The 24,276-nt window shown below is 33.4% G+C and overlaps 4 protein-coding genes across 4 annotated transcripts; 1 reads left to right on the plus strand and 3 right to left on the minus strand.

Annotated features, from left to right (window-relative positions):
- Positions 1–1,282: 1,282 nt before the first annotated feature.
- LOC130980524 (uncharacterized) lies at positions 1,283–2,296 on the plus strand. The gene has a single exon (XM_057904193.1). The coding sequence runs from the start codon at positions 1,283–1,285 to the stop codon at positions 2,294–2,296; it is 1,014 nt and encodes a 337-aa protein (XP_057760176.1).
- A 754-nt stretch (positions 2,297–3,050) lies between these two features.
- Positions 3,051–6,551, minus strand: LOC130982059 (peptidyl-prolyl cis-trans isomerase FKBP53). The gene is made up of 11 exons (XM_057905905.1): positions 6,445–6,551; positions 6,181–6,254; positions 5,674–5,909; positions 5,434–5,570; positions 4,823–5,177; positions 4,529–4,687; positions 3,926–4,172; positions 3,718–3,805; positions 3,589–3,630; positions 3,465–3,513; positions 3,051–3,386 (listed from the first exon to the last, which is right to left on the minus strand). Exons 1-11 carry the CDS (start codon positions 6,455–6,457, stop codon positions 3,305–3,307), a joined length of 1,482 nt encoding a protein of 493 aa, XP_057761888.1. The 5' UTR covers positions 6,458–6,551; the 3' UTR covers positions 3,051–3,304.
- Positions 6,552–13,144: 6,593 nt separating this feature from the next.
- LOC130979442 (uncharacterized) lies at positions 13,145–14,473 on the minus strand. Its single transcript, XM_057902889.1, has 5 exons — positions 14,079–14,473; positions 13,898–14,012; positions 13,731–13,812; positions 13,576–13,627; positions 13,145–13,469 (listed from the first exon to the last, which is right to left on the minus strand). Exons 1-5 carry the CDS (start codon positions 14,409–14,411, stop codon positions 13,407–13,409), a joined length of 645 nt encoding a protein of 214 aa, XP_057758872.1. The 5' UTR covers positions 14,412–14,473; the 3' UTR covers positions 13,145–13,406.
- Positions 14,474–15,584: 1,111 nt separating this feature from the next.
- LOC130979443 (ethylene-responsive transcription factor ERF021-like) lies at positions 15,585–17,013 on the minus strand. The gene has a single exon (XM_057902890.1). The coding sequence runs from the start codon at positions 16,956–16,958 to the stop codon at positions 16,386–16,388; it is 573 nt and encodes a 190-aa protein (XP_057758873.1). The 5' UTR covers positions 16,959–17,013; the 3' UTR covers positions 15,585–16,385.
- Between the last annotated feature and the right edge of the window lie 7,263 nt (positions 17,014–24,276).

The following is a 24,276-nucleotide window of genomic DNA, read 5'->3' on the forward strand; positions in this document are numbered from 1 at the left end:
ATTAATATGAATATAACATATTTTTTTGTTCCTCTCTATTAAACTTATCTAAATAACTAAATAATTATTTTATATTATTTTTCAATAATACATTATTATTTCTTACCATTCAAATCAATAATAATACATATTTTTTATTAATAAAAGTAGCTTAATAAATTGTGTAATATTTTTTGAACCACTAATTTATAAGACAACTCTTCTCTGATTTTCAATCTACTCGCCATTCAAACTTTTTTTTTTTTTTTTGCTCACGATGCCATTGACATTGATGGTAACTCCTTCACAACTCACTTATTTAGGGTTCTGCATCTAATACAACATGATTTGAATTTTTTTTTTAATTTTCACTATAGAAACCGAAATAATGATTGGATTCACTGCCAAAATATGAAGCCCAAATGCCCAATACTTCATAGTTCATAATCCCGTTTGAGTTTAAGCATTCCACTGAAGAGTAAGCCAAGTCAATTTATAGTGTTGCGCTTTTGAAGCTGTGCCCCAATTCACCGACAAAAATATCTACTTCTTAATTTTCTTGTGTTCCAAGCAACTATAACAAAACATAAAACTCTTCACTTCACTTCATAGAGTTTTTTCCTTCTCACCTAATCAACAATCCTCTAGTAGAGTTGCATTCTATTAACTACCATATTTTCTGTTCCAAAGTCTTTAATATTTGTTCCTCCGAGTCCTTATTCTACAATGCCCAAAAAATCTTTAGATGCTGCCAACAAAAGGGTAATCGAAAAAAGAGTTTTTTCCTCTTCAACATTATTCAGCCATGTTCATCGATTCAACGACAACAACGGTAACAGCATTGTTCTTGATTCTCGTGCCAACAAGAGAGCTAAGGTGGAAAAGAGTGAAGAAAATTCAAGGATGAAGAAGGCTACTACTACTGATGCCATAAAGGAACGTGAAGAGAAGAATAAACTAAGTTCTTCGGGTAAGGATGGATTCAAGAATATGCAGTGTGTTTTACAATAATTTTAACAATTTAACCCATTTTTTTAAGTTTTAACCAAAATATTTCAAATTTTAACTCAATAATCTATTAAAAAAATTAGCTCAAACTTGATCTTTTAGCCCAAAAATTAATTTTCTTTAGTTTTTTAGTAAAAAATTGACTATTTAATTAAGAAACCTAGACTTCTCAATTTTCTTGTGTTCCAAGCAACTTTAACAAAAACATAAATCTTCAGTTCACTTCACTTCATAGGGTTTTTTCCTTCTCACCTAGTCAACAATCCTCTACTAGAGTTGCATTCTATTAACTACCATGTTTTCTGTTACAAAGTCTTCAACCTTTGTTCCTGCGAATTCTTATTCTACAGTGCCCAAGAAATATTCAGATGCTGCCCATAAAAGGGTACCCGAAAAAGAAGTTTTTTCTTCTTCAACATTATTCAGCCATGTTCATCGGTTCAACGACAACAACAACAACAACCGTAACAGTATTGTTCTTGATTCTCATGCCAACAAGAGAGCTAAGTTGGAAAAGAGTGAAGAAAATTCAAGGATGAAGAAGGGTACTACTACTGATGCCATAAAGGAACGTGAAGAGGAGAAGAAACGAAGTTATTCGGGTATGGATGAATTCAAGAATATGCAGTGTTCAGTAACGCTGAGAAGGTTATTGGTTCATCCAGACGGAGTGTATTTCAAGAAAGGAAAGGCTTTGATGGATTTGGAGAGGGTTCAGCGGAAGCTACGGAACAATTTGTACAACAAAACTGATCAATTTGCTGCTGATATCAGAGCGGTCTTTCGCAATGTCATGTCCCAGTACCCCTCGGGGCATGAAGTTCATGGAACCGCCGCGAAGTTAAGCGATCTTTTCGAGACAAAGTGGAAGAATTTGGAGGGAAGATGGCTAGCTGAGAAGGAAAACAAGTTAGAGAAAGAAGCGCCAAAGCCAAATTCAAAGCCTTTGAAATCTAATGTAGGGGAGAAAAGGAAACAATTTTCTGGTTCAGATTTATCAATTGCTATTGCCAAAGCTAAATTAATATTGGAGAAGAAGAAAAACAATGAAGCTGCACAACAGAACAGAGTTTGCTTGCAAAGGAAGAAACAAAGGGAGATGATGCAGAAAATGGAGAGAACAATTTTCTTTGATGATACTTTCAAGTCCTTTCAGGATTTGGAAAACTTGTGTGGCCATTCACTGACACGTTATTGCACAAAGGAAAATCCATTGTTGAAGAACCTCACAGGTTTGGTTCTTAAGGAAGAGGATTTTGAAGACAACAACTTTCTTAGTGAAGATTTGGAAGAAGGAGAAGTTTTCTGATATTATTTGATTGTAGTTAATTTGGAATTGAGTTGAAAAAATTGTGAATATTATTATGTTAGCATCAATGACATTGTTTATATGTTTATATTCATTAATGTTACTTTCATTAGTGCTACCTCCTTTACTGCGTTGCCATTAAGCACATGCAACTGAGTTGCCTCGAGTATTTTACACCTCACATTGTTCCTCCCAATCACTACAAGAGTTGAGGATTGAGCATCCTTTTCATTGTTGGATTCCTTTCCGAATTTTCAAATCACTAACTGTGGAAACATGAAGTCCGAATTTTCAAATCACTAACTGTGGAAACATGAAGTCTATTGTGGGGTCACAGTCTCTAAATATTTACAATTGTTGTGTCACGGTCTCTAATACCTTACCTTCTTTATTTCCTTTGGTCTCTAATACCTTACCTTCTTTATTTCCTTTTGGAATCCAACCTTTGGAACATTGAGACTTTTGGTTTGGCTGCTGTTCTTGTAATTTTAACCCAAGCAATGTTTTAATGCATTGATTAGAGTTTCTGAAAATTTATTTAACAAGTTGTATATATCAAGACGATTAGAAGAAATGAAGAATGATTAAACTCCTCATGGATGGAAGCTTTAATGAGTGTTCTTTTAAATTGGAATTGTCATTCTTATATTATGAATTATACATTTTTTTAAATTTTCTTCTGAGAATTTGCAGCGTCAGATAATATAAAAACTGAATTTTGCGAACACGTCCTATCAATGATAATAATTCCCAATAAAAAGTAGTTGATTAATTAAATGTAATAATACATATCATTTGCCACAATTTTCACAATCCTTTTCTTTCATTATATTTGGTCTTGAATCTCCTTACTTTATATTAAAACAAAAATTAAATCCTTCTTATGAATCCAAAATTTCCTACAAAATTGTGCTCTAATGCTAAAACTCTCGAGATGAATGTATCATGTGTAACTTAATGTTTCTCCCAGTCTGAGAAGATTGAATATGAAGGACCAAAAAGTTGAAGTCAGCGATCAACATTAATTAACTCAACATCAAACACAAGCCACGAATTTGGTGGTATACTTCCAACCCGTCTGTCACCGTATCTGTGAAAACATAAAACAAGACACTTAGCAATAAGAGTGAAGAAGAAAGAAATGAAGTTACTGAACAGAAGTTCATACCCCATAGATGGTGGAACTGTGATTCTTCTTTTGTCCCCAACCCTCATCCCTGAGACAAAAAAAATACAATAAGAGTTCAAGATATTAATTATCAATTAACTCACAGATCTATATTATAACCTACCATTGACACCAATATCCCATCCCTTAATGACTTGTCCTACACCTGCAATCACAGGATAAAATAGGTAAATGCATATGTAGAAAGGAAATCCATGCAAATTAAAACAAAATCAACTGAATTTGCATATACCAAGGTGAAATTTAAAGGGTGCCCTTCCAACATTCGAGTCAAATATTTTCCCATTTTTCTGCAGCTTGCCAATATATTTAACACTGACCTGAAACCAAACAATTGATTCCCATTAAAAGAGATTGATTTGGAAAATAGGTTCAATAACATTAGTCTACAGTAGTAATTTGTGCAAGTTCAACCAACTCAATCAGTAGAGGATGTTAACCTTCTTTCCAGGAGCTGCTCTTTTGCCATCTGGCTTACCCATAGATATCTCCTCAATAACCAACCCATTTGGAAAGGTTCTCACTTGAGATGGCTTCGCTTCTGTCTCTTGTTTCTTTCCTTTTTTCTCTGAGGCAGACAACTTATTTTCAACAGGTTTATCAATTTGACTTGGAGTTGCTTCTCCTCCATGGGACTCTTTAGCCTTGTTCTTCTTTTTGTTTTTCTTTTTCTTCTCAACAAGCTCCCTGCCAACAAATACCACACATCCAAGTAGTTAGCACCACAATATATAATGTGAAGAGGGAAATACACAAGTGAGGAAATTTAGCATCCTAAATGCTCAAACATTGAAAACAATACTGAACAAGTTGTTATCCTATTGAATTCAAATTTACAGAAAATAAGGACACCAAATGAAAATGAAAACTCAATTTACAAGGTATTATATGCAACAAAAATAGTTGCCGGGTATCATGAGAGTTTAGCCCAAAAAAACATCATATTGTAGATTAAAATATTTCAGTGATATATCTTCAACATGAAAAACTCTGTAGTATGACTGATACAGTGATACTGTAGTTATTCATATGAAAATTCTTACTCATTGGATGGTTTTTCATCATGCACTTCTGTAGTCTTAACTTCCTTCTCCTCTGGATGTTTTTCATCTGGTGTAGCAGTCATCATGCTTTTGCCAGGTGCCTGAGCACTTTCCCCTTTACCAGGTTCTTTCAACTTGTTCTTTTTCTTCTTCTTTTTCCTGAAAATTATGTGAAATCATTATCAGGAGAGGAAAAAAAATGCAAAGTGTTCTTTGTCAGTGACTTAAGAAAACCAAAGGCTGGTTGGCACAAGGAAGATGTAAGACGTCACTAAATCAGTAGATCCATCTCACCTGTCTTGCTGCTGCGGTTCATCTCCATCGGCACTTTCGACTTTCCGTTTTAAGCTTGGAGAATTATTAACATCTTCTGCATTTTTGCCAGCCTCCTCAGCTGTCTTATGTGCATTGTTTCCTTTAACTTCAAATTTAACTTTCTCAGCAGCAGAAATTGGAAAACCATCCTCATCTTCACTTTCCATATCATCTTCTTCACTTTCCGAAACAGGATGGCCAGTCTCACCCCTAATTGGAGACATTTTGTTAACTTTCTCTTTCATCTGAGCTTCCTGTTTCTTTTTCTTCAATTTCTGATCTGGATCTTCTTCATTTTCAGGCATTTCATCGTCCACTATTTCCTCAATTCTAACTGTATAATTAAACGCAATTAGCCAATAATAATAAAAATGCAACTGTCTTTGCTACTTGCAAACAGCATGAATGAATACGCGAATAAACAAGAAGGTTCATGCCGCAATACAGAATAATTGCTATTACTTTGTATGAGCATCAATTAGAACACTACATAATGATTTAAAAAAAAACAACACAAGGGAAAAAGGCAGAAAAGAATCAGATACTGGCTTTGACAAAAGTCAATAATAATGCAATCAGCTAATCAATACCTCCACTATTTGGGACAGGCGAAGATCGGTAAATTTCCATATCACTATCATCTGTGTAGTCATCATCATATTCACCTTCAGTATCATAATCAGATGAATCCTCTGTATCTCCCTCAACATCCTCTGGGAATGAATCACTTTAACATTGTAGTAAGAAAAATACAGAATATAGTTAACAGAAATTTGAAATGTAGCACAATAAAATAAAAAATAAAATACTGAAGTTCTTTAAAAGGATACTATTCATAGTCGTCCCTAAGGTCATCCCCATCATCTGCGACAAAATAACCAGAAAGATGGATGCTTTGTGGTCCAATGACGGAGAAAGCCACTAAGTCATCATCACCAAACTCAAGATTCAAGGGGCAAGACTCAATCTTATTCGGTAGCAATGAACACAAGAAAATTGGACTTTTGTGTCCAGAAGAGCACTGAAGAATGGTTTTCTCATTGGATGAACCAATGCCTAGTGTAGCCTGGAATTTAGAACAACAAAGAAATAAGACACAAGGAAACTAATTATTACTAACACTAAAACTTTTAATCAGGCTCAGAAAGATATCAAAATCCAACAATGCATAAAGTGCTAGATTCATATCATACTGTCAAGTGTCTCACTCAATTATTGCTATTATCATTATCTATCATCTCAAATATAACATTAAAGGCAGTAGAAATCAATAACTAACAAAACAAACCTAGAATTCTATATTTTTGAAACAAAAGAGCGAATTAAATGATACAGACGTGAGTGACATGAAGCTTTCCCTGGATGTTGTCTGCATGATAAGGATATGGCTTCCCGGGCTTAACTTCAATCCCTAACCAAAGAAAAGAAAAGAGAAAAGTATGAATAGGTTAAGGTGTTATCCATAAATGAAGGAATGAAAGATGCAATGCAGCTGAAATGTTTGAATAAAGTCCAGTAATCCAGCTAGTAAGTAAGTAAGTGAGTAAGAAGGTTTGGTGATTGCAAAGTTGAGAGTGAAATTGGAGAGGAAGGTGACTAACCCCAGAATCCCATTGTTGTTGTTGTTGTTGGTACCAAACTCACGATGTCCAATTCAACTTTGATTCCTGACCCTTAAATACTTATTAAGAATTCAAAAGGGAATGCGACTAACCCTAGTCAGCACTCAGCACTCAGCACTCAGCACTCACCACAAATCAGCAGCACCCTAGTCCACCGAAACGGACACCTACACTCATGGGCCTAACTTCGAATATTGGCCCAATTATAATATTTGTGTGTTTTAGGACCAAAAAGCTTGACATATGCATAAATATTTATTCAATACACCCTTTATAATAAACATCATTTTGGGTAGGTAAATTGGGTTGATTTAGTGGTTAGTTCACTAGTCTGTTTAAATAAATATTAGGGGTTCGAATTTCACCTTATATATATAACAACTTGTTGCCAATGGTAAATCTTTAAATAAAGATTCGATCCATGATTGATTAGTCCTTGGCCTGCTGCTACTTGCTGGACTGGTGGATACTGTAAGAGTAGGGCTGGAAGTGAGTCAAGCCAACTCAAGCTCGACTCATTAATAGTTCAATAAACTGAACTCGTGAGCTGGTGAGTCGAGCTTGAGCTTGGATTTGAGCTCATAAATTAAATGAGTCAAGTTTAGCTCATTAGCTCATGAGTTGGTGTGATTATATTTGTAATATTAAAACTATAGGTTAAATACATATAGGATATGCGTATTAATAATTTAATATATATATATAATAGTAATATATAATTCTACATATATATTAATATTTTTAATTGTTTAAAATTTTATAGTCATTTTTATATATAATTTTGATGTAAGACATAAATAAAAAATTTATAATTGATAGATAGATAATATATTAAATTTAATTTTTTAAATATTATATATATATATATAAGTTATAATTTATTGATATAAAATTATAGATTATATTTCTATTATTTGAGTCAGCTTGTGAGCTCAAACTAGCTCGTGAGTTTTTGTTGAGTCGAGTTTGAACTTACGAAATAGGTTCGATTGTTAATGAGTCAAACTGTGAACCAAGCTTAATTTTCGTGAGTCGAGTTTGAACTTAATCTAATTACTCAACTCGACTCACTTTCAACCGTACATAAGAGAAAAAAAAACCATCATTTTAGCTCTTAACAACCAACCACGTGTTTTAATAACCAATATTTTAATAAATAGTATTTTTTGTATTTGTTTATTAATAACTATCAATATAAAAATATTTTTATGTGAATATAATAACTAAAATACTAACATATATTATGTCAAACTTCTACACTTACACACATAAGAAAATTGACCACTTTGACCAATTAAGTTGGTTATATTATGATAATAAATTAGTCATACATGTTTGACTATTAAACTGTTTGAAAATGAAGATGAAATTTTTTAATTGCGATTTTCGTAATGCACGTATTATGTACAAACTGGTTATCATTGTGATAAAAACAAATTGAATGTCTATTTATGAGATTTGGCGATTTACTTTTTCTATACTAAAGGAATTACTTTTTAAAGTAAATTGGTAGTTAATAAAGATCGAAAACAAAGGCTTATTATCTATATAAATAGGTAAAATCTTGTTTTGAGTTTATACACAGTAATAACAATAAACAATCAATATAATATTCTCTCTCTTTTATATTTTTCTCTCTCTATATTACTACTATAATTCTCTCTCTTTTTTATTTTACAAGTATTTTAAATACTCTTTTCTATTATTCTTTACATATAATATTAGTAAATATATTAATCATCTTTATTATATTGAGATAGTAATTATAGTACTAGAGTCTTCTACTTATTCTTCTTTATTTTATATTTATTTTACAACACGTTATCAGCACGAGATTCTAATCAAATTTTTAGGAAGACTCAGGTAACAAATTTTCATTATGTTAAATCTCTCTCATCTTATATTCAATGCTCTTGATATATCTGGAAATAATTATTTATCATGGATATTAGATGCTGAAATCCATCTTAATTTAATGGATCTTGAAAATACCATTAAGGCTGAAAATAATGCATCCCAGAAGGATAAAGCCAAGACCATGATTTTTCTTCATTGTCATCTTGATGAAGGATTGAAAAATGAATATCTCACGTTAAAAGATCCTGCAAATCTTTGGAAAGACCTTGAAGAAAGGTACAATCATCAAAAAACGGTAATACTTCCTCAAGTCCAATATAAATGGACGCACTTGTGTCTACAAGATTTTAAATACATAAATGAATATAATTCTGCAACGTTTCGAATCACCTCACAAATGAAATTATGTGGGAAAAAGATACCCGATCATGATATGTTAGAGAAAACTTTCTCAACTTTCCATGCCTCGAATGTGTTCACACAGCAGCAATATCGAGAAAAAAGGATTTAAAAAATATTCTGAGTTAATTTCTTGCCTTCTTGTTGCTGAACGCAACAATGAGTTACTATTGAAAAATCATGAAGCGCGCCCAACTAGCGCCGCCCTATTTCCTGAAGTAAATGCGGCAAATTATCCCAGAAGAGGTAAATGACAAGGTTTTAATAACAAGAAAAATTATGGAAGGAAAAGGAATTATATTCAAAAGATAGGATCTCAACAGAAGTGGGATAAAGAAAGAAATATCGGGCATAATAAATCAACAGAGGATAAGTGTTTCCGTTGTGGTGAAAAGGACCATTGGTCACGTACCTGTCGTACCCCAAGGCACCTAGTCAATCTTTACCAGGCATCTTTGAAAAAAGATGACAAGGAAAAAGAGTCGAATTTCGTTTCAAATGATGCTAAAAATTCCACCACTCATTATGATGTATCTGATTTCTTTGAGGATCTCGAAGGAAATATTGGCTATTTGTTCAATGATGAAATAGTTTAATATGTGTGTTTGTTAAGTATTCATGTGAATAATTTTACTGTGCATGTACTTCTATTCATTTTATTATTATTATCATTTGTTTTTGAAGAAAAATGGCAAGGACATATTCTGAAGATATTTGCCTTGCGGATAGTGTAAGTTCGCACACTATTCTTAAAAGTGATATATATTTTACCCATCTTGTGCCAAAACAAGAGTATGTTAATACTATTATTGGCTCAAGCAATGTGATAGAAGGCTCCGGAAGAGCTATAATTTTGTTTCCTGGAGGAACAAAATTTGTAATAAATAATGCACTATTATCTACTAAGTCTCTGAAAAACTTGTTGAGTTTCAAAGATATTCGCCGAAATGGATATCATATTGAAACTATGAATGAGGAAAGTCATGAGTACTTATGTATCACAACTCATGATTCAAATAAAAAGGTTATATTAGAAAAGTTGCCCTCACTTTCATCTGGGTTATATTATACCAAGATTAGTGCAATTGAATCACATACCATTGTAAACCAGAAGTTTACTAGCCCAAATGAATTCATAACTTGGCATGATAGATTGGGTCATCCGGGAACAACCATAATGAGAAGAATTATTGAAAACTCCCATGGACATTCACTAAAGAACCAGAAGATTCTTAAAACTAGTGAATTTTGTTGTGCTGCATGTTCTCAGGGAAAGTTAATTTTAAGGCCATCACCAGTAAAGATTGGATTTGAGTCCCCTAAATTCCTAGAAAGGATTCAAGGTGATATATGTGGACCTATTCATCCACCATGTGAATCTTTTAGATATTTTATGGTCTTAATAGACGCATCTTCGAGATGGTCACATGTGTGCTTATTGTCCTCTCGCAACTTGGCGTTTGCGAGATTATTGGCTCAAATTATTCGATTAAAAGTACAATTTCCAGAAAATCCAATCAAAGCAATTTGCCTTGATAATGCTGGTGAATTTACTTCCCAAGCTTTTGGTGCTTATTGTATGGCTAATGGAATAAGTGTTGAACATCCAGTAGCTTATATTCACACACAAAATGGGTTAGCAGAATCACTTATTAAGCGCCTCCAATTAATTGCTAGACCATTGCTAATGAGAACAAATCTCCCAACCTCGATTTGGGGGCATGCTATTTTACATGCCGCAGCACTTATTCGTTTGAGGCCAACGAGTTACCATCAGTTCTCTCCTATGCAATTAGCTTTTGGCCAGTAGCCAAATGTTTCCCATTTAAGAATATTTGGGTATGCGATATATGTTCCCATTGCACCACCTAATCGCACTAAAATGGGACCCTAAAGAAAATTGGGGATATATGTTAGATATGATTCTCCCTCTATAGTGAGGTATCTTGAAATACAAACTGGAGATGTATTTAAAGCCCGGTTTGCGGATTGTCATTTTGATGAATCAAAATTTCTAACATTAGGGGGAGAGAATAAGCTTCCTGAAAAGGAACTTAATTGGAATGCATCATCGTTGATGCATTTAGATCCTCGATCAGGGCAATGTGAACTAGAAGTTCAAAAGATTATACATTTGCAAAGAATAGCAAATGAATTGTCTGATGCATTTTCTGATACAAAGAGGATAACCAAATCTTATATACTAGCGAAAAATGCCCCAATTCGAATTGATGCCCCAGTTGGACAAATTGCCACCGAAGCAAATACACGCCAGAAGCGTGGCAGACCTGTCGGTTTCAAAGATAAAAATCTTCAAAAAAGAAAAGAGGTAAATACGATTTCTGTTGAAAAAGACATAGTAAAGACACATACAGTTGTCCAAAATTTTGATATAGTTTTAACGCCAGAAGACGTTCAGGTACCTGAAAATTGTGAAAATGACGAGATCTCGATAAGTTATGTCTTTACAGGAGAGAAATGGGACCGAAATAAGACAATTGTCAATGAAATATTTGCATATAATGTGGCATTAAATATCATGCATGAAAATAAGGATCTTGAACCAAGATCAGTCGAAGAATGTCGACAAAGAAATGATTGGCCAAAATTGAAAGAAGCCATGAAGACTGAATTAGACTCGCTTGCAAAATGTGAAGTCTTTGGACCTGTAGTCCATACACCTGCAGATGTAAAACCTGTTGGATACCGATGGGTATTTGTGAGGAAACAAAATGAGAAAAATGAAGTTGTGCGCTACAAAGTCCGACTTGTGGCACAAGGCTTTTCACAAAGGCCCGGTATAGATTATGAAGAAACGTATTCCCCTGTAGTAGATGCGATAACATTACGTTATTTGGTCAGTTTATTTGCATATCATAAACTGCATATGCATTTAATGGATGTGATAACAGCCTATTTGTACGGCTCATTAGATCATGATATCTATATGAAAGTCCCTGAAGGATTAAAGATATCTAAACCATCCAATGAATATTCTTAAGGGTTATACTCAGTCAAATTGCAAAGATCTTTATATGGTCTGAAGCAATCTGGATGAATGTGGTATAATCGTCTTACTGAGTATATGGCCAAAAATGGATTCAAGAATGATGATATCTGTCCATATGTTTTCATAAAAAAATCTGCATTTGAATTCATTATAATTGTTGTGTACATTGATGATTTAAATATCATTGGGACTGCTGAAGAGATTCCAACAATTATAAAAATTCTAAAAGAAGAGTTTGAGATGAAAGATCTTGGAAGAACTAAATTTTGTCTCGGCCTGCAGATCGAGCATATAAAAAATGGGATATTTATTCATCAAACAACATACACAGATAAGATCTTAAAGAGATTTTATATGGATAAGACACATCCATTAAGTACCCCAATGATTATAAGATTTTTAGATGTGGAAAAGGATCAATTCCGTCCTAAAGAAGAGAATGAAGATATCATTGGTCCTGAAGTACCATATCTTAGTGCCATTGGAGGACTAATGCATCTTGCTAATAATACGCGACCTAACATATCATTCATGGTGAATTTATTAGTAAGATATAGTTCTTCTCCAACCAGAAGACATTGGAGTAGAATCAAACAAATTTTTCAATATCTTCATGGAACGATTGATATGGGATTGTTTTATCCCTATGGATTCAAATCACAATTAATTGGCTATGCAGATGTTGGATACTTGTCTGATCTACATAAAGGGAGATCTCAAACAGGATACCTATTCACATATGGTGGTACAGCTATATCATAGAGGTCCACGAAACAGACGATTGCTGCAACATCCTCTAATCATGCCGAAATACTAGCGATACATGAAGCTAGTCGCGAATGTTTTTGGCTAAGGAGTCTGATTCAATATATTCTATCATCATATGGACTGATTGATCATAAGATAACTCCTACTGTCCTGTTTGAAGATAATACAACATGCATTGCTCAACTTAAAGACGAATACATCAAAGGTGATAGAACAAAGCATATTTCTCCCAAATTCTTCTTCACTCATGATCTTCAAAATTAAGGGACAATTGATGTCCAACAGATCCGATCAAGTGATAATCTAGCAGATTTATTTACAAAGTCACTTTCGAAATCCTCCTTTAAAAGATTGGTACATCAGATTGAGATGCGCTGATTTCGAGATATTAAATGATGTCGACAAGATGGAGAGCTGTATTCTTTTTTCCTTGGTCAAATTTTTTTTCATTGGGTTTTTCTTGACAAGGTTTTTAATAAGGCAATTCTCATCACAAAGGATTTTGTACTCTTTTTCTTTCACTAAAATTTTTTTTCTATTGGGTTTTTCTTTAGTAAGATTTTTTAACGATCTTCTATTTTATTTATTGTTGGAAAAATATTGTTACAATGTCAGGTAGCCATTAAAATAAGATGAACAAGAAGATTGATTGAAATATAAGTACCCTACCCCTGTGCATTATAACACCACCTATGATAATATTGCATATTACATATACATGTGAGTCTCTGAATCACAGATATAACTTGGATGATTTTTATATACATCTCTTTTAATTCCTTCCGAAAAACTTCGGTAAACCAAATCTTATGGATACCCAATTCAAGTATCCAAGTACAATCAAATTAACATGGTAATTGTGTATATCCTAAGAATAATGTAGTTTCAACTTTATCACACTATAAGGCTATAAGCGATCTACTAACTGAGGAAATTGTTGCAGAAGCCATGTCACACCCCTGATTATTGCCTGCATTCATATTACATTACAGAAATATTATTTTTGCAACTCAATCAAACTCGGTTGATTAATAGAAAACTATAATTGGAATGAACAAAATAAAAAATACACATACCAAAGCTGCATCCCCAGGCTTGATTGCAGGTTCAACACAGTCTCGTCCATATCTGTTTTCAGAAAAACCATAACTTGAGATCAATCATAAAAATTCCAAAGAATGAGTTGATTAATGTAAGGTAGCTAATGAATCTATCTGAAATTCTGGATTACGTTATTTGTTTCTTGCCATTGATAACCTCCAAACGATAAAAACTGCATCCTCTGCTAAAGGGAAAAGGTTTTCCCTTCCACTCTGCAACCATTTCAAACAGTGAAATGAATAATACAACAATTAAAGAAGCAAATATAGTTGAAATTAGAAGAATATGAGAAGGGACCTAAATGCCATGTGACTCCAACGGAGGAGTGGTCGTTAGTGGACAAATCATCAATCACGAACTGCAGATCCGTGCTGGTTGCGTTCGTGAAATGTCTAAAGAATTCTAGAATCTCCTGCACAATACAAGAGATAATAAACCCTAATTCCTAAATCATACAACAACTTGAAAGTGAAATTACCTTACGACCAACAAAGGGACGGGGAAACACGAGGTCTTCGTAGACACAATTGAGGGCAATAAGGTCCTCCACAGAATCGAGGTCGCGGGAATTGATTCCGCCATAGAAATTCCTCACAACATCTGCAGCTGAGTCCACTGTTACTGTGGGAGATTGATTCTTCTCAATAGCCTTACTGATGAGAGCTTTCAATTTTCTTGTTCTTGATGGTAAAAGAGAAGATGCATTGTTAACCGAGTTGAGAAGAGGAGTTGTGGAAGAAGATGAACATGGTGAAGTTGGAGACCATGCCGCGAAACGTGTGGAACTCCAACTGGAAATGATCATCGACATTTTTATGGTCCACACTTATTTACTTCCTCCATAGATTTCGTTTATGAGGTACTGAATTCCTTTGAATTCTCCAAGCTTTTTTGTTTTCTTTTCTTTCTCTTTTTTTGGGCTTGTGGTCCATTATAACATAAGCCCAACATTGGAGAGAACTAATAGCCCAAAAAATATTCTTTCTTTCTCACCTATACCATATTAAAAAAAAATAAGAGGGGTTCAGCGCTCAGCCGCTCACCAACAAATAAATAAAGTTGAAAACAACTTTAACTTTGTTAGTGATTAGTTCATTAATCTACTTAGTCAATTGAAAGTTTGAATTTCGTTTTGTGTTCTGTGTTAATATTTGAGAATAGTTATCTGATTTAACAAATTTGATTAAATTATTATTTACTTCACATAAAAATAATTATACGTAAGTATTTATCATAAAATTTTTTCTATTTAAAAATAATAAAATATCATATTTTTATATGAAAATGATAACTAAAATATCAATACATATTATACTAAACAAGATAGTTAAACATGTTAAATTATGTAATAATTTTTAATTATTATTTTTGCTTTAAGACATCTTTACCTAAATAACGATTATATTAGTCTGCTGAAAAAGAATGCAAAATATCTCATCGACCAAATTATATATTTTGAAGGTGACCGGAATATCTGAAAAAGTTAGATCATGCTCTATAAACAAGTTGAAAATCTACAATCTTTCACCTATTTTGTAAAAAAAAAATATATAAAGAAAAACACTCGTGCCTATTTGAGTATTTTATTTGTTAACTTTTTATATTCAATTTTTTTATTTTCTTTTTTAAATATTTAAAAAAATACAAGAGTATTTATCCAATATTAAATTTTTACCCCAAATACCAAATAAGTATATGTTGTCGATGAATTTTAAAATATTAAATTTAATTTATTAATAATAATTAATTATATATGACTTAATTTCGGTAACCTTATAATTTAGGAGACAAAAAAGAAAAGGCTGTCAAATATAGAATAGCATGAAAGTAATGAGAGAGTAACAAGATCAAATACTGGCACAAGAAATGATCTCATGAAACAAAAAAATCTAAGTAGTGCTTCATCTACTTGACAAATGGAATTCCAATACCTTTATTTAAACAATAGAATATGATGATTAAACAAATGACACCACAGGCCTATGAAACACAGCCAGCAAAACAATTTTGTGACATTGGAGTCTCCTCCACTACAATACAATACAATACATAACATTATAACACTTAATAAACTCTTAATAATATTAAATATATGTTTTTTTTTTCATTACCCCAAAGCACTACCTACTTTGATAGTTACATTAATGGGACCCTCCAAAAACACTGCCTTACTTTGTGTGGCAAGAGTTACAAATGGCATTCCCTCAAAACAATTGCAAATTTAATTCAATTCTAAATGAAACAGTAGTAACATATATATGTTGTGATGCATGATTAATTATTCTTCTCCATCATCTCAGTTAATCAAATTTGCTATAACGCACACATGGTATGTCTATGCTTCAAGATCAACAATTTTAATTTAGCTGTAAACCACTGCCTATTTTTTGCAGTAATTAAATCCAACTACCACTAAACAAAGCTCCCTGTTTCTTATGTTTTCTTCATTCAATTCCTGAAATAAAGGAAGGAATGAAAACAATAGGAAGCAATGACTTCAAAATTCTGAATTTTCTTCTTCAAGTCCACCTTATTCATATGGTCATTAAAGTCACCGCATAAATCAAATGGAGTTGCTGTCATCCTCCACCCTTACTCAAATATTAATATGTCACCTAAAATATTTAATTCAAAACAAGTAGCTCCCAATAATAATACATTATATTACTACTATTATACCTAAGACCAATTAAATTGTACTATATACCATATACTATAAGTTATATTAAATATCATCCTTACCCTGAATAAATAATAATCCTGAACCTTAATGAGAATTATCCATCTAAGGATCCCAAAGGGAATCATTCCACTGCACATTTTCCTCATCAAAAGTTTGATCATACCCATTATTTGCAAACATCATTGAATCATCCATCATGAATGTGTCAGGCATTTGCATCCACGACTTGGGTGAGTCCAAAGGGGAGTCATTGATGGCTTGAATCTGCGTTGGGGATAGTCTCACCGTGACCGGCACTGCAGCGGCCGAGCCAGGTGATAATATATTATCACCTGACTCAACCGATGCAGTGTTAGTCCTAAGCCTGAGGGCAGCCTCATGCGCGGCCATTCGTATGTGGTCGGCATTGTTGCTGAGAGGGCGCGGGAGGGTGGCCGTGAGCTCGGGGAAGTTAAGCCTGGCGTCGCGGCCCCTGAAGTGAAGGGCCGCGACGTCATAGGCCGCGGCCGCCATCTCAGGTGTCTCGAAGCTACCGAGCCATATCCGAGTCTTGGTCCCCGGCTCGCGGATTTCGGAGACCCATTTGCCCCATTTCCTCTTGCGGACACCTCTGTAGGGAGAAGTAGCAGGGCCGGTAGGGTTGTGATGGTTGGAACTTGAAGAAGGCATATCCATGCACAAAATGTGGTACTATAAGGTATGAAAGATTATAGTATATAGTTTTAATTCAAGAAATACTATATAGTAATTAATGTGAAAGTTAGTGTGTGCCAGATATTGGTATTTATAGGGATTGATGTGCGTGCATTTCAAATTGAAACGTGGCAGGATTATGAGCCTCTTCAGTGAGCTTCCTCGTAGCTGCACGAGTGAGAGACAGGGATTTCAGATATTACTTTAATTTTCTCAATTAATTTAATATATCTGCTTATTGTTTCAAACAAAATCTATGTATCTATGCTCCTCCTGCTACTGCTTGATATTCATTGGATTGAATTGAATTGAATAATATTAATATTAACGAGAGCATGACATGTGTGTGCGCCAACTATTGAACTCCGAATTAAGGATTTGGATAAAGAAAAAATAAAGAATAAAATCAAAATAATTATTATATATTTACCAAAAATTAAAATTAATAATTAAATAAATTATTATATATTTATATATAATATATTTGATATTTTTATATATATTTTATATTAATAACTGATTTAATAATTAATATTTTGTGTACATATAATTTAATTGTTGGTATTTTTTATTAATAACATGGGTAGTAAAAAGAGCTTGGCTCTGTTTAAGAACGCGTTTTGAGAACTTAGGTGGCATGGGTTTCGGAAGACCACTAATCCAAATTCAGAGAACCCTTGTGAGTCTTTTTTTTTTCCCTTGGAAATCTTAAATCAGCAATGGGATTATATATACATTATTATGCAAGCAAAGAACACTAATGTCACCTCTCTTTCTTCAAGCACTGGCCCATTTGTCTTGGGTCTATTCTATTATCTTCTTGCTTGGATACTGTACTGAATCGGCAAATCCTTTTTTGCTAGTAGAAACTTTGAAATGACGTCACTTATTAAGACTGTGAGATCATTCAAAAATTTATATTGCTCTTAATTAGCTTATTAGCTAGAATTAGGATATATCATATATGAGATATCACAATTCACAATAAATAAAGAACAATTTTAAGAACTGTGTAAGCTGACATGTTGAAAATAAAAAGACGAAAAAAAAAAAGAATTCGGATCTTTTTAATGTATTAGGTTTTAAAATTATCATCTTTATCTGTTTATTAACTAGTATTTTTAAGATATCTATTATCAATTTAATAATAATAATAATAATAATAATAATAATAATAATAATAATAATAATAATTGAATCACTCAACTCAATTTGAATAATATATCAGGTAGACTTACACTCTAACTTTAACCACCATTAATTAGTCAATAATAAATTAATATTATAGTAATAGCGTCAATAATAAATGAATATTATAGTAATAGCGTCATGATAATATTTTTACTCTGAATCTAACTTAACTGTGTGTAATATTTGCACAGTTTAAAGGGGAATTTGTTCGTTTGGCAGCTTGTATGTGGTTTTCATTTTCATCTATGGTAGCTAAAATTTAAAAGAGAACTCTTGTATTTTAATATGACGCTTTAATAAACAATGATGGTAATCTCTATTTTATTCTCTAAGATTTATGTGATTATCTATTTTAGTTTTTAAAATATAAAATTTTTATAATGATGCTTCAGATTTAGGTATGAGCACCAATTTAGTGTTTGATTTTTTTAGAGAATGAGTCAGCAAACAGAGTGTTAAAATGACATTCTCTTTGTCATGTTAAATGCTGCAACAACTAACTGACGTAGCTTAATTTGTATTTATACTTAATATAATCACTGAAATCTTAATTTTAATCTTCTTCGTCCTCCTTTCTCCTTCTTCTTATCTTATTCTTCTTTTTCATTTTACCATTATTAACAACAACAAATCCACCACCATCACACTCCAAAAACCACTCCTTGCTTCTCAAAATCACCCCCACAGTCTAAAATATCCAAATTAGGATTCAATTTCAAACTGGCCACAACCATAAAAGAAAAATATTCCAAGGCTTAATATCACTCTGAATTAAAGGGCCACAACTATAAAAGAAACTAACACCTTTTGCTATGTCCAATGCAATAAAGAAGTCCTTGTTCCACTGCATGAGTTCAAGACACTTTCTATGCAATAGAGCGTCTTGGAAGTTTCTGTTTACCACGAGGTCGTAGGCGAAGAGGAAATGATGTCTTTTTGGGTTGATTAGAATCTCATGGCAATAATGACGTAGGGGGATTGGCAGAGTACAGAGGCGAGGTTGTATTGTGGAACTCGTGCTCACCTTACTGCGAGGTTGTTGTGGGATCCATGAGCTTCACTGTGACACGAGTTCTTGCCAAAGGAGGGAGGGTGCCAGAGAAGATGGTGTTGAAGCTACCATGGCCGAATGAAAAAGAAAAGGAGTTGGTCTCATGACAAAGAAGGGAGTAGGAAAGGCGGTGGAGGCTTGCAGTCGTCTCTGATGGTGGAAGGGGCGGTGCAGTTGCGACGATGGAGGAAGAGAACGGGAGGAGGAGGGAGGCGACAGTGGTAGTGATAAGACGGGAATTCGAGTTCTAGGAGTCACATTGAGTACAAATACAAATTAAGCCACGTCAGCTAGCTATTGTAGCGTCCAGTGTGGTAAGGAGAGTGTCATCTCAACACTTCATTTGCTAACTCATCGTTTGAAAGATTGAAGGACCAACTTGATGCCCGGATTTGAATCCAGGGCACCACTATAGAGAATTTTGAATTTCGGATACCAAAATATATAATCGTGTGAATCTTAGAGACCAAAATAAAAATTTAATCGGCAGTTTACTAACAATTAACCAGTCGAATGATTAAAATAACTGATGAAATATAATTTCAAAAAAGAATAAATATACGAACAAAGTTTAGGTGGTTTAATATTGTTTAATCTGCAAAAATTAGGACATGACAATAAACTCAATGAGACCTTGATTACATATCATATTGTCCAACAAAGAATTTTTTTTTTATCAAATTTTAGTCTTTGTATGACTTTAAGAGCTAAGTTAAATTTGTAAATACTAAAATAAAATGATACTTGCTCCCAAACATATTTCAAGTGTGTAGATATCAAGGTTCTAAAAATCGGTTTGAATTGTCCGGTCGAATAGTAAATTGGAAAAAAAAGCGACTCGATCAAAAACTTTAGTTGTCTAATTTAAAAATTGTGATTGAATTGATGAACCGATCGGGAATCATCCGATCAAACTGAATCGAGACCCGGCTGTTTTTCCCTTTTTTGATGGAAACAATGTCGTTTCGTCCTTTAGTTAAAAAAAAAGAAAGTGTAACCCTTACCCTAGCTTAGCACTCTCACTCCCTCACTACTCCATCTTCTTCCTCTACCTCTCGGTTTCGAGCCCTTCCCTCACTTGCTCCGTCCAGCCACCGCCGAGTCACCACCGCCATTGCAATGTCTCGAAGCCGCCTTCCACTGCGGTCGTCTCACCACCATTGTTCCACGCTGGTGTCGCAACTGCTTGAAGGAGCCTTCCCCATTACGGTCGTCTCCGCCACTACTCGAAGCCGTTGTCCCCATGCAATTGCTCGAAGTCACCTTTCTCCGTCGCATAACTGCTGTTCCGTCGCGTCGGCTCTGTTCCACCTATACTCCAATTCTGCCATGTCCAACCTTCTGATGCTCCCTACCTCTGTTAATCTGTGATTTTTCATTTTTTCTTCTTCAATTATTGTTGTTTGGATTTTCGATGATGTCTTGAATTTTGATTCTGATATGTTGTGGTTCTTTTATCTTTAATTTCTTTTTTGATGTTTAGTTTTTACAGTGATTTACTAATTTTCTTTGATTCTGTTATGATTATATTGTTAATATTTTTTGTTGTGCACCTATTGTTGTCCTTGAGATTATTAGTTTGCTATAATATTGTTCTTTTTTGTTGTTCTTTTTTATTTTAATTGTTTTAATTGTTGTTATGGTGGTTGATCTGAGTTCATATTATTGATATTGTTAATTTGGTAATTTAAAAAATTATTATTAAAGTGGTGTTCTTTGACCATGTGATTATTATATTGTTGTATTTTTGCTCCATTGTTGATTTGAATAATTATTTTGATCTAAGTTTATGTTCTTAATCTTGTCAATTTGGTAATTTGATAAATTATTGTCGAGGTGTTGTGATTGTTAGGTTGCTGTATTTTTGTCTAATTGTTAATTTGAACAATTATTTTGATTTTAGTTCATGTTCTTGATCTTGTTAATTTGATAAATTATTGTTGAGGTATTGTTCTTGTATTTTTATCCAATTATTATTTTGAATAATTATTTTGATATGAGTTCATATTTTTGAATTTGTTAATTTGATAATTTAATGTTGTTATGGTGTTATTTTTTATCTTCTTATTGTTAATTTGTATAATTATGATTTTTAGTTGTTGTGAGTTTGTGTGTAGATGAGATTATAATATTGTGATTGATGTAATATTTTTTATTTAGATGATATTTTAAAATTTACATTAGACTATAATTATATTTTGTTTATTTATTTATATTTATTTATTATTTTTATATAAAAAAGTTATTTTCGTTGAACCATAATTGAATCGGTTGAACCAAAAAATTTGTGAACTAATAAATAAAGCAGTTCGATAACCGATTCAATCTTCAGAACATTGAAAGATATACATAGTGAAAGAGAAAATATGATGCGAGAATTTTTTTTTTCTTTCATTTAAAAAAAAAGAAAAACACAACGAGTACCCTTCTATATTCTATATACAACTTTAACGTGTATGTGAGTGTTTCTCAAATAAAATATATTTCAAGGTGTATTATCTGAACTATTAAAGATTGTTGGGTTTAAATAACACTGATCCAAAATTTTCTAAGCACTTTTAAGACAATGGTTAGAAAAACATGCAAAAATTTCTAATGCTAAAATCATCAAATATTTTATTAGAGTTTCTGTAACTTAAAATAAAATATTATATGAAATAGATATTTATAAGCAAACTAGGTTGATACTCTTTTTTTTTTCTCTAAGGCAGATTTTATTTATGTGTAAATAAATAAAAGTGGTCTATAGATGGACTACTAGCATAGTATCAGATTTGGAGGCCTTAAAATTATTTTTAACGTCGTACTTTTTCAATAGAAATTCTACGAGCTGCTGCCACCACCTCTGACGGAGCTCAGCAATTTTCATAAAAAATACTCTCATTCCGCACCTTCCAGATGAGTCAAGTAAGGTTTGAGGCTTCTATTAATCTTTTCTTCGCCTCTAGTCCTTATTTGAGCAACTCTATCAATTTTTTCTACCATTTCTAAGGATCTTCTTCCACTAGTGGCAAAGAAAAATCGGTAATTCTTCAAAAATCAACGGCAAATGAGCAACTCCATAAACAATGAAAGACTAATTTCTCATGATTTTTCATACCAGAGGTAGATGGGGCTAATCGAGTGTATTCAGTTATGTAGCTTCCTTTTACTCTTACTCCAGGCCATGTGACAATTATTATTCTTAATGATGGGGTTGTTTGCGTAGTGGGAGGTTGGTATTAAATTAATCACCTTTAAAAGCCCATGAAAAAGTTTGAAATTCTGTTAGTGTGTTAGCGTAATTTAAAATTCAAATTTTTGTTAGTTTGATTTGCTTTTGAATAAGAAATACACAAATTTTCTTTACGTATTTTCTTAATTTTATTACGTACTCTCTCAATTTTATTATGGTATTAGAGCTTCTAGTAGCTCTGCTGATCATACATGGTTGAAACAACAAATTCAAATAACTCACCTTCATCATTAGTCTTTTTTGGTGGTTTACCTTCACCCACCATGGATGATGCCAACCCCTCTCAAAATCCAACTAACCTTTTTTACATACATCCAAGTGAGAACTCTACTTTTATTCTTGTTTCTCCTGTGCTCACTGAAAATAATTACCACTCTTGCAACTGCTCTTTTTCCAGAGAATTTATTTCCAAAAACAAATATGGATTTCCTACCGGCACAATTTATCCTCCCTCGTCTGATGGCCCTTTGTTCTCTGTCTGGGAGAGATGCAACAATCTTGTTCTCTCCTGACTCTTTCATTCTTTGTCACCATCCATAACTTAGAGTGTAATTCTGTTTGGCAGGACCTTCGTGAGAGGTTTTCACAGACTGACCTTTTCTGCATTGCCGAATTCTCAGAGAAAATATATGGGTTAAAGCAAGGTTCCCTGTATGTTACTGACTTCTACACAACGCTCAAAACTTTATGGGAAGAGATGAAAAACTCTCGACCATTTCCTATGTCAAAACTCACTGTCTCTAGAATTTTGTTATTCGATTTTTGAAAGGGCTCAACAAACAATTTGGAGTTGTTCGATCCCAATTACTTTTGCTCATCCTCTTCCACCAGCAACTAAGGTCTTTGCCATGGTTATCCAACACGAATGACAGTTGCTCACTGTCTCCGGCATTCTTGATGAACAAAAAATTTTGACCGCTGCCGTCGATGACCAACGCCCTTCCTCAGGCCGCAGGCATTGTTCCTCCCTTGCCGACGTAGGATGCGGAGGTGCTCAGTCAAAAATCTGCACTCATTATAGATGAACCGGTCACACCATTGACATCTATTATGCGAAGCACGGCTATCCGCCGGGTCATCCGCATTTTTCTGGTCAAACGCGCCTCCTAGGTCACACCACTACCTCTATCAATAGCACAGTTGCGGCACCTCCCTATTCCCTCAGTACTTAGAATCAACGTGAGAGAAAGATGCTACGGGTAATCCACCAGAAACAGTTCCTGGCTTGACACTAACCTAGCATAACACTTTTATGACTTTTCTGAAGAAAGCTGAGGCTCATGCACTAGCAACCAAAGATGAGACAACCCTTCCTTTCTTTCAAATTGGGTTTCTCCCAAGCCCAACTTTGGGTATCCATCATTTATGCTCTTCCTAAACTTTCTCTATTTTAAATTATTCTTCATCTTAATCAATATTTAATTATGCTTGAATTATTAATTCAGGTGCTACTGATGACTATATTACTTTAAATTTGTCCAATTTTTTTTTATCTTATTCTAAAATCAAACCCATCATCGTACATATGTCAAATAGATCCACCGCTATTGTTTTTTATGTTGGTGTAGTTAAATTTTCAAATTCTCTAACTCCTTCCAACGTCCTTTATTTGCCTCAATTTCATTTCAATCTAATTTTTGTATCTAAAATTACTTCTATGCTTTCCTATCAAATCACTTTTTTAAAATTTTATTATCTCTTTTTCAGGAATTGAACAGTTTAAAGAAGATTGGTTTGGGTAGCTTACGAGAAGAATTGTATGTTCTTACACAAATATCTTCTATCAATAATTCGTTGCAACCACATTCCATCATCTACACCCA

This window comes from Arachis stenosperma, chromosome 5 (assembly GCF_014773155.1).
Source record: "Arachis stenosperma cultivar V10309 chromosome 5, arast.V10309.gnm1.PFL2, whole genome shotgun sequence".
NCBI classification, from domain to species: Eukaryota; Viridiplantae; Streptophyta; class Magnoliopsida; order Fabales; family Fabaceae; genus Arachis; species Arachis stenosperma.

What these genes read in the sequence shown, in the direction of transcription:
- LOC130979443 (XM_057902890.1), bottom strand. Translation starts at nt 16,958, where the DNA reads ATGGATATGCCTTCTTCAAGTTCCAACCATCACAACCCTACCGGCCCT.
- LOC130980524 (XM_057904193.1), top strand. Translation starts at nt 1,283, where the DNA reads ATGTTTTCTGTTACAAAGTCTTCAACCTTTGTTCCTGCGAATTCTTAT.
- LOC130979442 (XM_057902889.1), bottom strand. Translation starts at nt 14,411, where the DNA reads ATGTCGATGATCATTTCCAGTTGGAGTTCCACACGTTTCGCGGCATGG. An exon ending in AATGGCAAGAAACAAATAAC is followed by an intron (nt 13,628 to 13,730) that starts GTAATCCAGAAT and finishes TTCTGAAAACAG; the next exon opens with ATATGGACGAGACTGTGTTG. An exon ending in AGCCTGGGGATGCAGCTTTG is followed by an intron (nt 13,470 to 13,575) that starts GTATGTGTATTT and finishes ATATGAATGCAG; the next exon opens with GCAATAATCAGGGGTGTGAC.
- LOC130982059 (XM_057905905.1), bottom strand. An exon ending in GAAAGCTTCATGTCACTCAC is followed by an intron (nt 5,910 to 6,180) that starts GTCTGTATCATT and finishes TCTAAATTCCAG; the next exon opens with GCTACACTAGGCATTGGTTC. An exon ending in ACCCTTTAAATTTCACCTTG is followed by an intron (nt 3,631 to 3,717) that starts GTATATGCAAAT and finishes CTGTGATTGCAG; the next exon opens with GTGTAGGACAAGTCATTAAG.